The following is a 15,101-nucleotide window of genomic DNA, read 5'->3' as shown; positions in this document are numbered from 1 at the left end:
CTGGGATAAGGAAAAGGGACATGGAGGTAATGCCGGGCCGAAAAGCTGATTTTTGGGGTTGGGCCAGGGGGTGGGAGGTAGAGCGGATGCATGGGGGGGCGGGTGGTACAGGGATTGTGCGATAAACCGTAATGGTCATCCATGTCCATGCTAAGCAAGAGATGTGTTATTAGTGGCTAGAGAGACATTTTGGTGCAGCCACTCTAGTCATTTCTTAGTTTGGCTTGACTTTTTTTCAACTGGGCTTCTCTGATAAAGCAGTCCTGCTAAGTGTAATTACCTCGCTAGACTGACATTTGGGTGCTGCCAGTCTAGCCATTTCTTGCTGCAGCATTGTATATTTTTCTGGGCATCTGTGATAAAATAACCATGGTAAGTGTTATTGCTTCGACTGGCATTCTGGTGAAACCAGTCTAGGTATGTCTACATGTGGCCTGGCATGCTTTACTGTAATATGTTGTTACATGCCTAGACTGGTCTACATTGTGGAGCAAGTTGGACATGTTTTCATTGTGGCATGGCATTTTTAATAGCAAAGTATTATATTAATGAAAGCATTAATGTTCCTGTGTACTGTTGGTGACTTGCATGTATTGTATTTTTGTATTGGTGTTACCCTGCAAAACAATTGCAAGCGCTCTAGCCTTTTAGACAATTTTTCAGAAAGTGTGCTGTATAATGCATTAAAACACATATTTACATCTTCTCCTAGTACAGTGTGCGACGTACCCCTGCAGAAGCATGTTTGTGCGCATTGCGCAAGCGTGGTAATCTAAGCCGGCCCAGAGAGTGGCAAGACCCGTGATTTGATGCTGAGTTGGGGGGACCCTCAGCATAGTTCACAGGGGGGGGGGGCCATTTTGTGTTACACCACTGATTCAGCATCGGAGCGGAGGATGAGAATCACCATTTCCTGTAGTACATCCTGTCCTATAACAGACAGGGGGCAGGGAGTGCCAGAACCAAGTGGGCCTCGTTGACTCTACCTATAAAAGTGGATGATCCAGCAGATAAAATGTTTGACTGCAATGTCATGCACCATACTAGATCCACAATGTCGATTCCTTCTTGCTAAGGTGGCTGTAAATAAAGAGGGGAAAGTGCACTATGCCCAAATGCCCAGTGTTCAGGGCAAGGTGCTCGTCCTCCCAGTCCCGGACCTTTGTAGGAGGACAGTCATATCAAGAGGACATAAGGATATGCAAGAATGGATCTTTCCCGGTGCTCTTACCAAGACAAAATTGGATTAGTCAGGACATCTGGCTAAAACCATGTACTTGGCCAAATGGGCCACAAATATGGGGGAATTGATGCTGTTAGCCGGGTAGAGAAAGGGGCCAGTTTGCCTTTTGGATAACCAAATTATGCTATATATACACAAAGTGGCATCTTTATCAATCATGACTCAATATTTGGCGATTTGGCCTCTTCTGAAGTGGGTCCTCAGGCTTATGGTCTACTTGCCAGTGTTTCCTTCCCATATATGCCCTCAACAAGCTTGAAATCCTAAATCATGAGAGTTTTTCCAGCTGGGTTTTCGGGTGGGCTGGGCGATGCAGGAATCATCCAGTCGTTTTCAAATTCAAAGTGGGTGTCAGGTACATCTTAACAATGGGACGGAAGACAGCAGGATATCTATTTCCCCTCAAGGAGGTGGGATGGTCCAGCTTTCCGTTGGAGCAATGCTGCAAGAGAATAGGACATTAACTTAGGTTACTGTTCTAAAGTCTGTGAATAGATGAGTGATCTAAAACACGAGTGAGATCCTCCAAACTGTGCTATAGCCCAGAGATCAAGATATTTTAACTATTGTTCATTCTCAGAAGAGGATTTCTCACTTTGTTGTTTGCTTGTATCCAGGGATGTCTTGGTTTTGGAAACAGTCCAGGTTGTCTGGTAACATTTCTACCAGATAACCTCTGAGTCGAGACTGCCATACTCCATATGATGTCAATGCAAAATACAACAAGGAAGTGGCAGATCTTGTAGGGTAAAGTGCTTCACTTCTCCGTATAGGACACCCCCATAGGATTGTTGAACAATGTTTGTGGTACACAGAAATAAAAAGATTTTGCTGGTGATGAATCTTGTAGAGCTCCCTGGTTGGGTGGCCCAGTTCATTTCAAGATGGAAGGCATCTATCATCTGATAGATGTTCTGCTGTAAGAAGAGGGTTGGTGCGTTTCAACCTGAAGGATGCACACTTGGCAGTGTCCAATCACACCTCGTGTAGGAGAATTCTCCAGTTTCAATGGGTGAGATGCATCAGGGATTTCACATGCCTTTAGTTAGGCATCACATCCATGTCGTGGTGTCTCACCAAACCAGGAAAAGGAGCGAATATTTGTTATTTACCTGGACAACATGATCATCATGTCTCAGGCCACCCAGATGCTTGTGTTGCAAATCAATTACATTGCAGTGCTTCGTGCAGGAATGGATTTAGTTATCAATTGGGAGAATTCACAACTGGTCCTGTATCAATGGCTTGGGGGTGCAGGCGTCAGGGTGGACACTGGGTCTGTATATTTTGCCAATTCACAAGGTATGTGACCAGGGAGGACATTTGGGTACTGATGGCAATGAGCCGTCTTTCCTTAGCATCAGGTGTGGATGTCCTACATGGAGTGAAGACATGCATCTAAGCCTTTTCAAAGCAACTCTCCCCTCTCCTTTTGTTCACAGGAAGAAAGGGGAAGCGCCTGAAAGGAGCCCAGAGTGCCTAATGAAAACCCCCAAAGGGAAGAAAAAAACTCAGAAGTAGATGGTAGAAGAAGTTCAACAGGAATGGCACTGCTGGAGAGGTATCTCAACTGAGCTGCCGCTTGTATGGCAAATGGCCAAAGATCTCCTGAAGAGGTGAAGTACTGATGGTAGGGGAAGGCGATTGTAAGGCTTAGGGATTGTAGCACAAATACCATGTGAGTAGCAAAGCTAGAGAGGAATCCTAGAAGGCCCAGCAGGGAGCAGCAAGAGATCATAAGGAAAAAAGGACAGGGGCCAGGAAGAAAAGGGGAGATATGAAGAGGTCCCTGTGGGTGGAACAACTGGAAACAAAGTATCCAGCGGCATTGCAATGATCAAGTCAACTTCCATAGCTCTATAGTTGACCTCTGCCTTGGATAAAGTCACTGCTATTATGGGGTGGGAGACAGTCATCTGAGTAAATGCTGACCACAATGTGCTAACGCTGCCTCCATATTTGAAGCCCAATATCCACGAGGTGATCCAGATTCACAGCAGCTACTGGTGGGGTGGCTTTCATGCCTCCTCAATCCAACAACAGAGACAGGAATGCCCCCAAACACTCCCAGGGTCATAACATACAAAACAAGGTGAGGTGCCCCAACTGCTGCTGCATGGGAAGGGCCATACTCCCCCCCCCCCCCAAGGAGCTGCCAGGATAGTGCTTCCATTTTCCTTTTTGAAGCCATCTTCCTGGGCTCCTTGCTTTGCAGATGGTAAATATTGATTGCCTGATCCAGGACCCAGCATATACTTATGCGATTTCTTCAGATCTACCCCAGATCTCCTTATCAAGTGAGATGCCAGGATGAGAGGCTGATGACTGTAGTGCAGGGATATATCTACAAGAAGAAGAAGGCCCTCTTCCAAGCAGATATCAATGCATATCAAGCATCTTTAGCTTCTTGCAGGCCCATTTGGGGTCAATTCCCTTGTGGGTGATCATGTGAATTGTTGAGTCCTTCGAATAGAAATGCTTTGGTGGCCAGAAACATAAACCACTTAGGGGGAACCAAATTAAGGCACCTCACAGAGTTAGCAAAATATGTTTGGCTCCAGCGCCTAAGCAGAAATATATAGTAGTCACGGTTGAATAACTTCTGGGACTGTCCACCCTTGGGCTGACTGGCATTCTCGGTAATTTAAGGTCCTAAGCAACTTTAAGGTCCTCCTCAAAGCTTTCCTGGACATCTGGGATCCCCTTAGCACAGACCTTGATACATCCTGTCTCAACACCTACCTGCCCAATGTATTCAGTTGAATATCAGATCTTTTGGTCAAGGCGACAGATGCATTTCTCCAGACTTGCGTGCAGGGTACGGAATATACCTTTTTCCATTTGCTGTCATTTCCAAAACAGTAGTACAAATTTAGAGGGGGGAGTGTCAGTGGTCGTGGTGAGTCTTCTGGATATAAAAAGCTTGGTTTCCAGCCCTGCTAGATCTTTCTATGGATTTTTCCATCCCTCTTCCCCAGACTCTCTGGAGCCAATTTTTCTCTATAATGAAATTTGGTGGTGGGGAGCCGTTACATGTAGACATATACGTAGGAAGGCTCCCTAACACCAAATATTGGTCATTTGCACAGCAGTGTGCAAACGTGCAGGGGGCGAAAGGCGACATAGACGCCGAGTGTGGCAGTCAACGTTTACAATGGATCCCTATGGGGTCTGCCATCATTCCCATAGGAATGCCCAGCATTTGCGCCGGCATGAAAATTAATGGAAAACCTAAAGACATTTGTGGAAGATCTGCCAAACCACGTTAGCCAGAGAGACTGGCTTTAGGCTTCTCAAGGAGGACCTGCAGACCGAAGCCTTGCCCAGGAGCGACAAACCAAACCAGAAGATTTGGGGAACCTAGAGGTGGCTGAGAAACCTACCTAGGCACTAAACCCCCGACACTGTCATAGGATGAGCTTGGCACTATGTATCAATGGGACCGTCCAAGTGTGAGTTGGGCACTATGTTCCTGCATCTGATCAAGAGTGAGTTGGGTATTACGTCCATGAGGCTGTCAAGGGGTGATCCGGGCACTATATCTATGGACCTGATGAAGAGTGAGGTGGCCACTACATCAAATAAACGCACTAGGCGATATAACTGTGAGACTGTTTATACTGCCAAAGAAGCATTCTAGATGCTAGAAGACTGTCTCAATGCTAGCAAAGAAGCATGCCGGGCGGTATAACAGTCAGACTGTCAAGTAGCGTGCCAGGCGCTATACTCTACTTTTGAGTGAGAGATTAGACAGAGAACCAATAGGGAGACCAGTATCACTACTACATAGAAAAATCCTTATGTTCACAGGGCACAGCAACCTGTTTGTGTTTCAAAGAAACCCAAAGAATGTGTAGTCGTTTATCCCAACACACCATGTCAATAATAAAAGAGTCCTTGCCTGGTAGCGGTGGCACCTCCTCTGTGCATGGTGGCTCCAGGCGTTATGACATGTCCTGCTGTGTGGAGTTGCTACCAGTTTCACTCTCCCTCGCGGGTCTCTCCATTCCTTAATTATCTGCTCCCACAATGTTGCTAAGGATTCCCTCTTTGGCTTGGGACTGGAAAAGGGCCAGAGGCTCAGGGCTGCCTCTATGTGATTTGTGACTGGGGAGGCTTGCCTGGTTTTGCTAACTCCCGGTTATCAGCCAACCTTTATGTCCTTGTTCTTTACTCTTGAAATACCATCTCAAGAGCTAAAATTGCATTGGTGTTTTGCCTCCTCCTTTCTCTGCTGGAAGCAGCGCTACTGACATCCACAGGTTCCCGCTTCCTCCTACCGTGAACCTTAGAGCGGTGTTCTGGTCTGGGTCAGCATGGCACAGGATGGCACAGGAAAACACGCGCTACTCCGATCAAAAAGAGTAAAGACGTCCAACAAGGTAAGATCTGCTGTTGGCATTGGCATAGAAAGGATATTTCAAGATGTGTGGGCCATGAACGGGGGCATTGCCATGTGAGCTGCATATCATTCCAGTTAAAGGGTTTAAGTGAAGATTTGACATCAAGCTTTGGATAAAAGTTTGGTTCGGACATTCTCATCAAATAAAGAGGAAGTACACACAGGAGGAGAATGAATATATGAGGTCAAGGAATTATTGAAAGAGGCCTGGACTGTCAGTTCCACTTGTTTCTAAAGTGCCAACTGCAATTGTTCTTGGTTGTCTGGAAATGTAATTAGTGGGTGTTAGGGAAAATTCTCATAAATGGTTGATTTCCCTTACCTACTGAGTCCCTCAGCAGCTTTGCTGGATTTCTAGGATTATTTTTTTTCACCTGGTAAGAGTGTGAGCCTTTTTCCCACTCTTACATTTGTTTTGCTATGTGTATTTCTACTTTCTGTGTGATCTTGGGCACTGGAGCCTCACCTACTCCAGGGCACCATATTTTTCATGTGTATTACACAGCACCTTCAGTGCAGTGACACAGGGTTATCTTTTAGACTTCCCACCGACTCCATTTTCTGGGGCGGACTACAGTCCCCCAGTAAAGGGTAAAGTTGTCATTAACTTTACCTTAGTCATTTTAAACCACAGACCTAGTACACCCCATCTTCCATGGAGTATTGGAAAGGGTTAATTCTTATCCCTTTTTGTCTGCGTCTCTTGGGGCATTGTTTGGCTCCCTTTGCATTAAGACTTGGCTGGTGGCACTGGTATCTACCCTAACTTTTCTACTGGGATTATCTTATATAAACGTGGTAATGTGTTAGGCTATTATAATAGCCTGAAACATAAATCCGCTTGACCAAATACATTTTATTTTTTCTCCGGTCAGGTTTATTCGCCATTTCTTTTTGTCAAAGGCTTTCTCATGTTTTACTCTGCGCGCCAAACCAGGTTTGGTCCCTTTGTTCATTGCCTTTTCGCAGGCTTCCACACAGAAGCCCTCCTTTAGGCGCCTGAGAGTTTGGGTAGGCAGGATGTGAGGGAGGGGTTTTAGGAACCCTGCCATGGGTTCCCTTGGTAACCCAAGTCGCACTCTTGTCTGTTTGGCTAAGGGGACTGGTCTTGCCAGGCCAGCCACCCTGCTGTGTGATTGACAACCAGGCAGTATGAATGGGGGAAAACTGCATAAAAAGCAGGTCTCTGGGAATGGAAGAGCAGAGTGGCCACTGGAACGAAAGAACCACAGAGGAACTGGAAGAAGAGGACCCCTACAACGACTGAACCTCCCGGTGAAACCCTGCTGCAGGTCCGAATCTCCATAATCCGACGACAGAGAAGAACCTCCAGGAAACTTCTTCCCTTGAGCTGGTGGGACCAACCAGTTCACCCAAACTGCAAGCCATGACCCCTCCTCTGGTCGAATTTGCTGTACAGTGCTACAGTGGGCCGGATAGCCGGGAAGATCGGACCCTGCTTGGGTTTTAAGCAGCGCACCTTTTATTTGTTGTTTGGCGCTGCTGCTGGTTTCTTCCCTGGGTAGTGCAGGGCCCTCCAGTCTTCCTACTTCTGATCAGTCCGACAGTCGCTTCAGGAACCGTGAATCTGCAGGAACTACCAGGAACGTCTGCCTCAGCTACAGCCCCCCTCTCTGTTTTAAAGGTACTTTGCAAATCCGGTTGTGCGTTTTATTCATCCGTGGTGAAAGTGTTTGAAATCTTTCTCCAATCCGTGGGCTTGTCATTCTCTCTCTTTTCTACCAACCAACCTCGTCCGGAAAGCGTGCCACGAACTTTACAGCAAACTACCCTGAACTGTATTACCTTAAGCAAAAGACTTTTGAACCATTGACTTTGGCTCTAAGCCTTTTCTATCTGATTTAGTCATTGTAGTCTCTCTTGTTCCATTGCCCCGAGTACTTACCTGTTGGTGTGGATTCATTTCTGTTAACTTTTGTCTTTCCCTCCCTTTTAAATTGCTGGAGTGCCATTTTGCTCCCACGCCATTTTGTGAGCTTAACTTGCCTGGAATTTAAGGGAAGTGGTGTGGTGTATTAAGAAAGTGATTTTTAGACTGCTTATAATAGTGTAATGTTATACAACTGAAGAGAGAACTGAAATAAATGTATATTCTTTTACTTGAAAACCTTGAGTCAGTGTTTGCCTGAATCATAGTAATTGCTGTCCTTTGTGTAACTATTTGATACTGCTCACTTACTCTTGAGATAAGTCTGGCTGCCCCGCTGCTGCTACCACTTTAACTGTGTAGTACAGGCTTGTACCAAAGGTGACATTGTACTGTCACTTGCAGTCTTAATTGTGTGTGATGTTCCCAAAGGGTACTGCATATAACTCTGCATAACATATTTTATTCTTGCTGAATGTTGAAGTAGAAAAAGTGAACCATAAAACTCTCCTCTATGTCCTTAATAGAACCAGGACTTCCCTGCTGGAAGCATACTAGATAATCTGTGTTCTTTTCAGTACTTGCAGAGTACTCTATTCCCAGCACATGAGAGCACTGCCACCTAGTGGACGTTATTAAATACTGAGCCAAACCTAACGAAGTTGTAGCCTTTTGCTACTACTTATTACGGACATGTGCCCTTAAATATAACCCACATATTCTGCATTCACTACTCCCAGGTGAATAGCTGAATAGCTCAACAGTAAAGTGTTGATCTCCGACATAAGGGCAGACTGCACAATGTAAGTCAGAATCCCGTGACCCGGGAGGACTTCGCCTTTCACACATTAGTTATGCGATTGATTGTCCAACTCCAGGACTCAAGAGCCGTAAACAAGTCGGATCTCCAGGATACCCATCATTAATATTCATGAGAGTAATTTACATACAATGATTCTAAATGTATGCAACTTTTATCTCATGAATAGTCATGAAGCAAATCCTGAAAACGTGCCAGGATTCCGGGCCTCGAGGCCTGGAGTTGGGCAACCCAATAACAACCCGGTATTATTACGCTTAGAGGCGGGGGGAATATGGTATAAAGAACTATACAGGAACATACTTATAACTGCACCAGCTTCCGGACTGAGGCACCGTTTATCTAGATGCTAGTCCATATTGCGTTGATCTGCTCCAGGCAGGTCGTCCTGGCTACCATCCTTCTTTTCCATCTTCTGCCCTAAAGTCTTCAAACGTATTGAAGGTGGTGCCAGGCCAACTGGAAAACTCAGCAGTAAGATGTTTCACATCACCTGTAATCTAAATTCTACTATATTTTATTTTGGGCATTTATTGAGCGTGAATTTAGCTTCCGGAAGTAGCGGGTGCTGCACAATCCGTTGAGGTTACAGGCATACATTACACAGCTACAGGTGAGCATAGACCTGACGCATTTATTACTGGCATACCTTTTAGGATTGGCGGGAACAGTTAATATTTACAAATAGGGGCAGCAGTTCTGCAAGAGAACATCCAGACACAAAAAGGCAGGAGCCTCTAATTCCTAAATCTGAGCCACTTACAACAACCCTCCCTAAATCCAGAAAGCCCTGATTCAGTTTAGATCCTGTTCAGAAACATTCTGGGCTCGTGGAGAAGGGATGTGACTAAGCAGTTTGGGTTAGACTACTCCTTTTAGATATTTGCATATGGTCTTTCCCCTTTCTGCAATGGATAGGCAGAGGTTAAGATTAATTCTAATCCTTCCAGCCAACACCTCTTTTTGTCTCAAGAAACATAGTAGTGAGGCCTCTGGGGAGTAGAGGTCAGAGCTAGGTGTGCATGGGGGGGTTGCACATAATGCTCTGTTTCACACACTGGCCAAGCCTTTCCACGATATTAGGGGCGTGGCTTGCAGGGGCATCCATTGGGCCAGTGTGTTGCCCCTTCTGCTACTGCCATCTGTAAAGGTGCTGAAGATAGGTGGGATTGGTTTGTGGCACACAGAAGAATCACAATAATTGGCTTTGAAAGCATCACACAATTCAATTCCTTACGGGTTTGCTCTCATTTCATTCTGTTCTGGCTTTACAACCCTTACTGGGGCCACCAGCTAGAAAACCAGTGTGTAACATCATGGCTCTCTTGGGGATAAAAATGTGGCTGTGTGCAATGGCTGCCGTTTTGTCTTTAAAGATGCAAGGAAAGGAGAAGCCTGCTTACATGTATGAAGCACTGGCGTAGCGGGGGCTGCTGCAGCCCCTGTGGTGCGGGGTGCCCCGCTGAGGTAAGATGGCCCTCCTACTGTTAGACTTATCGGCAGCATTTGATTTGGTCAACCACCAAATACTCTGTCACCACCTCAAAAATGTTGCCTACTTCTCTGATGAAGCTACATCTTGGATTAGATCCTTTCTGGCAAACAGAACCATGCGGGTCTTTTCCCCCATCTACATCTGCCGAACCCTCTCCAGTCTTGTGTGGGGTCCAACAAGGGTCTTGTGTCTCACCCAAACTATATAATGTCTTCAGGAAGCTGCTCTTTGATATTGACTCTCTAGGTGTCACCTACACCAATTATGCTGATGACACCCAGATACTCATCCCTATCACTGGTGACTACTTGACTGACTTGAAAGCCCTCAATGATGTTTACCTAGTTATCCATGCTTGGATGGCGCATCATGGGCTTTGCTTAAATGACAAAAAAACATAGTCACTCATATTAGACTCCCATCTCAGACTTGATAAGTTAGATCCTGCCTTCAAATCATTTATCATTGACGGCAATACTATCTAGGTATCTAATGATACAAAAACGTTAGGTATCTATCTCGATTCTACCTTATCCCTCACGAGACAAACCAATGCGGTGGTCTCGGCCTCAGCCTACACATGCAAGCTTATCACTGCATGTAGGCCTTTCCTCACTGCTACTAAATGCATCATTTTGGCCAGAACTCTTGTTATAGTTAAAATCGACTACTGTAATGCCCTCTACCTTGGGACTAGCCAAAAAAATATTAACAAGCTGCAAATAATGCAGAACAATACTATTAGAGCAGCTCTTAACATTCCTAGGAAATCTCACATCTCTGACACCAGGCACAGCCTACACTGGCTCCCTGTTGCTCACAGAATATCCCTCAAAACCATGGCACTCCCCCATAGGTAAAAACAAAGAGGTGATGCTAGGCCACAGGCCTGAACTGCTAGTACACATCTCTTCTGCACGAGACCACAAGCATCCTCAAACATGTTTCGCCCTTGTTGGGGCTCATCAGTGAGGAGTAGCTTGGTCTCGTGCAGATGGGATGTGACCTAGCAGTTCGGGCTGGACTGCCCCTTTTGGGGTGGGACCAAGCCTGATTTGCATATGGTCTTTCCCCTTCTGTAATGGCTTGGCAGGCGAAGAACGATGTCTGGAGGGTGCCCAGAGCAATGCCAGTGGTTAAGATTCATTCTAAACCTTCCAGCCATCACCTCTTTGTTTTTACTCCCCCATAAGTGCCAGTCCGATATGGCCCCTGCTTATCTAGCCAACCGCTTCACCCCCCACGCCTCATCCCTGCCCATTGAGATCGGCCCAAGCCCACACCCTAGCAACACCCAAATTCAAGAGACAAAAAGCAGGAGGATCTAGCTTGCCAGTCCTCGCTGCAAAATTACAGAATACACTTCCCAACTCACTCAGAGCTGAACTGTTCCACCACTCTTTGAAGAGTAAGGCAAAAAATGGCTCTTTGCTCAGGACCATGCTCATTCATGCACATAACTTGTATCATCCTGCAAATTCTAATGCAGAACTCTGTAAATTGCGCAATATACGTACAACTATTCTTATTTATTTTCGTGTTTTCTGCAACCTTATCCATTAGCCAGGTTGTACTTTATGTATGTATGTAATTCTATTACCTTTATGTCTGCACTTCGGCTGACCTGTAAATCTCAACATGTAGCTAGGGCGGCTCTGACCAACTGGCAATATCTGTACTGCTCATCTATAACCATGTACTTTTGAAGAAATGTGCCCAGATGCCTTTGAGCCAGGTGCGCTATATAAATAAAATAAATACAAATACATGTCCTGGGCGGGGGGCCAGTTGGACTTAAAAAAGAAATCGTTTATTTTTGAAGTCATTCTGCCTTTAGTTCAAAAGTTTGGAAAGAATTTCTTTGTGAAGGCAGAGTGACTACAAAAAGCGACTATTTCTTTTTGCAGTCATAGCCCTCACCTCCCACCGCATGACATTGAGGGCTCCAGCTCCCCCACAATGACAGGCACAAAATTCCTGCTGCAGGGAGCTGAAGGCTGTCATTGTGAAGTGTGCGTGTGCGTATGTATGTATATATATATTACACAATTACACAGCCACGGTGAGTGGCTGTGTAGTTATGGTTAAGTTGCTGTTTCCATTGGATGAGCACTTTTTGGGTGGCTTATAACTCCGCTCTCCCTGGACTAATCCTCACCAAACTTTGCAAAAAAGTATATAGCTCACTCTCATTTTGCTTGCAAAGTTTGGTGAGGTTTAGTCCATGGGGGCAAAGTTATAGGGGGGGTCCCAAAATGTCCCTTTTTCCCATAGACTTAATGGGGAAAGAATTTTGTTCACGCCTACAGCCCAAACCGCTGGACGGATTTTCACCAAAGCGTGCTTTTGCTAATTTGGTGAAAATCCGTCCAGTAGTTTTTTTTTTTAAATGACCAAAAAGTAGGTCACAAAAAATTAGTGATATCTATGTTCGGTCCGCGGACACACTTCCCTGTTCGGTCCGCGGACAGTGTCCGGATTGGCTAATCGGCTTACGTCATGTCTGTGGACATGCAACATGTTCGCTGATTGGATGGTGAAGAGCGTGAAGTGCGTCAGATTTTTGGAAACGCCCGTCATCTTGGATTCGCGGACTTCGCCGCTGTCCGCGGACATTGCGGTAAAAACATGTTAAAAAACACAACAATGCAGTTGTCAAACTTATGAAATAATCTCTGGGCAGGTGAGGGGTGATGAGGATGGAATGGGATATGGCTGCAAGAAGCAAAAAAAGGGTGTTTTTTGCCGCAAAAGTCTGCGAACAGTTCAGATGTTCGCGAACAGTCCTGTGAAAGTTTGCGGACACCTCAGCATTACAGGGTTGGTGAAATGCAGTTATTGGATGGCTTATAACTTTGGCGCCACTTAATGGAACTGCATGATATTTTGCATGTGTATTCCTGACCTGATTCTAAGTGAGTATGCAAAGATTGGTGGGATTCTGTCATGAGGGGGCAAAATTAGAGGGGGGTCCCAAAATATTGTAAAGGCTTATAAAGGTGGTGTCATTTGACAAATCTACACAAAGGTTTGCAAAACGATTATAGATCTAGACAGATGTTTTTGTAAAGTCTGAATGGATTTTGTCAAGTGGGGGCTAGGTTATATGACGATTGTACGTGCATACATTTGACACTTTTGAAAAAATAAAACACGTGTGGATTTCCAGCAAACTTGTGTAAGGAGCATTGGCAAGGACCTACATGCATGGTTTTGCAAATGTGCCAGTGTTTTATTATTTGCCAAGTGTCATAATGTAGCTACAAAAAATAGCGGTATACCTTTAGTGATTGAGGGGTAGCCTGTGGCCATGGGCAGTGGCCAGATTGTCCAGGTCATGGAATAAGGTCATGATCCAGACGATCTGGCTACTGGCCATGACCACAAGGGACAGAACATAGGATTCAAGCGGCCATGTCCACCTGGGACTGGCTTTGTGGTAAAGTTATTCAAAATTAGGATAGATCTGAAAGGGAAGAAACATGTGCTTGTGGTAATATGGCCATAGGGTTCTCTTTTTGCCTCCTGCAGGCTGCAATGGAAAGCGAAGAGGGGCCTCTATGGAACCCTTGCCTTGCCTTTCTATGGTGGATATCTTGGAAAAGGATTTTCCTTCCTGGTATAGGAAAAGAAAATCCTCTTTTTTAGCACCCCGGGTTCCCGCTTTGGGAACCTGGGGTGCTAATGGCCTTCATCCCCCATTTCAGGGGCTGGAATGGGGGGGATAATGGTCCAGAGACCTCGTTATCCACCCTTGCTTTGCTTGGGCTGATAACTTGGGCTGCTGGGCAATCCAGTCCCTGGAACGGAGGATGAACGCCACGTACACTACTTTCCTTAGGGCCTAGTCACAATATCCCTTTGTATATGTTTCATATGCTGTGAGTGGACCCTAAGTGAATTACTGTAAGATCATATTTGAAGTATAAGTCTACAAATATAGTACTTTTTGAATTTTTAGTTCCTGACTGTTACTGGCCTAGATATATCAGTAAAGGAAAAAAGAGTGAGCCAGACATGTGATGTCATCAGTGACATTTGTGATGTCATCTTTGATGTCCTGGGTGTTAGTCTTAGCAGTACCCCTGAAATTCGCCAGTTATGGTAAGCTAAGCAACCATAACTGGTGAATTTCAGGGGTTTTCAGTTTTACTTGGAACCACAACGTCTCTTTAACAAAGTTTTTTCACTGAATTTCATAGGTTTTTAGTAGCGCAACTTCACCATAACGTCTCTTTAACAGTTTTTCTTTGAAAAAAAAAAAATATATATATATATATATATATATATATAGTAAAGTGAAGTGCTGGAAAAGCACTTTTTTCTAGTGAAGAAAAAGAAGTGCCAGGACCCAAATATTTTCTAGCACTCTTGTGACACTGCGGGTGAGCAGTTCCCCACCACTGCTGGCACCACCCATAGCTGCTCCACACAGTGTCGACATATTTGGGGTTACACTACAGCTCGCCCCTGCTCATTCTGGGTGATGAATGCACTGGCTATCACCACTCCACAATTAAAGTGAGTCTGAGACAATGAGTGCTGGGGCTGAGCGCTGGCCAACACCCCCATAAATTAAGCACAGTTTTTTCATGAAACACTATAAAACAAGAATCAGTCACATAGGCCCCGCGTGGCTATGGCCAGTTCTGAATGTGAAATGGTGGCAGTATAAAAAGGGGCAACTTGATTTGAAATTGACATAACTAGACGAAATACATGGACGCTGAGTAAAAACAGGCTATTTTCTTTTTTTTTTGTTTAACAGTGACATTGGGCAAACCTGTGTACTGTAACACAGGTACTGTGCATGCATTTTCTTGTTAGCTATCAAGAAAGAAATATGCAGAAAATGATTAAAAAAAAAAAAGACTTCATCTGACTTACCTCCCTAAGATTTCCAGCAGCTCGGCCACTCCATTGAAGTGCTCAGTTTCATAGACAAACCTACGGGATTAACGAAGGACACCATGAATGCTTTCCACGCTCTCTTTCAAACCATGGCACAGAGACATAGATTTCAATTCAGCACAGAATGCCTTGATTTAGTCAATGCAGAGGACGGCAGCCAAGGAGGGACTATGAGGAAAGTGCTAAGGAAAGGGAATCATATTGATCTCACTGCCCATTCTATTACTTAGCATATTGGAAGGACCACCTTTAATGTCACTGGCCTAGGTTTCTACAGCCCTCATTACTCTTGTGTTTGGGATTGTGTAGGATACCCAAGCATTTATGCCACACCCTACACCT

At 45.1% G+C, this 15,101-nt stretch overlaps 1 protein-coding gene across 1 annotated transcript in view; it reads right to left on the bottom strand.

The window, feature by feature from the left end:
* The window catches only part of PPP2R5B (protein phosphatase 2 regulatory subunit B'beta), a 574,560-nt gene that overhangs the window by 86,602 nt on the left and 472,857 nt on the right, over positions 1-15,101 (bottom strand). The window contains exon 6 of the mRNA XM_069645079.1: positions 14,736-14,795. Coding sequence (XP_069501180.1) covers positions 14,736-14,795 — 60 coding nt within the window. The remainder of the gene's footprint in view (positions 1-14,735; positions 14,796-15,101) is intronic.

The sequence above is a fragment of the Ambystoma mexicanum genome, chromosome 2p (assembly GCF_040938575.1).
Source record: "Ambystoma mexicanum isolate Mex_15411 chromosome 2p, UKY_AmexF1_1, whole genome shotgun sequence".
NCBI classification, from domain to species: domain Eukaryota; kingdom Metazoa; phylum Chordata; class Amphibia; order Caudata; family Ambystomatidae; genus Ambystoma; species Ambystoma mexicanum.
The sequence above is the reverse complement of the archived record's forward strand: the minus strand, read 5'-3'. Positions and strand labels throughout refer to the sequence as shown.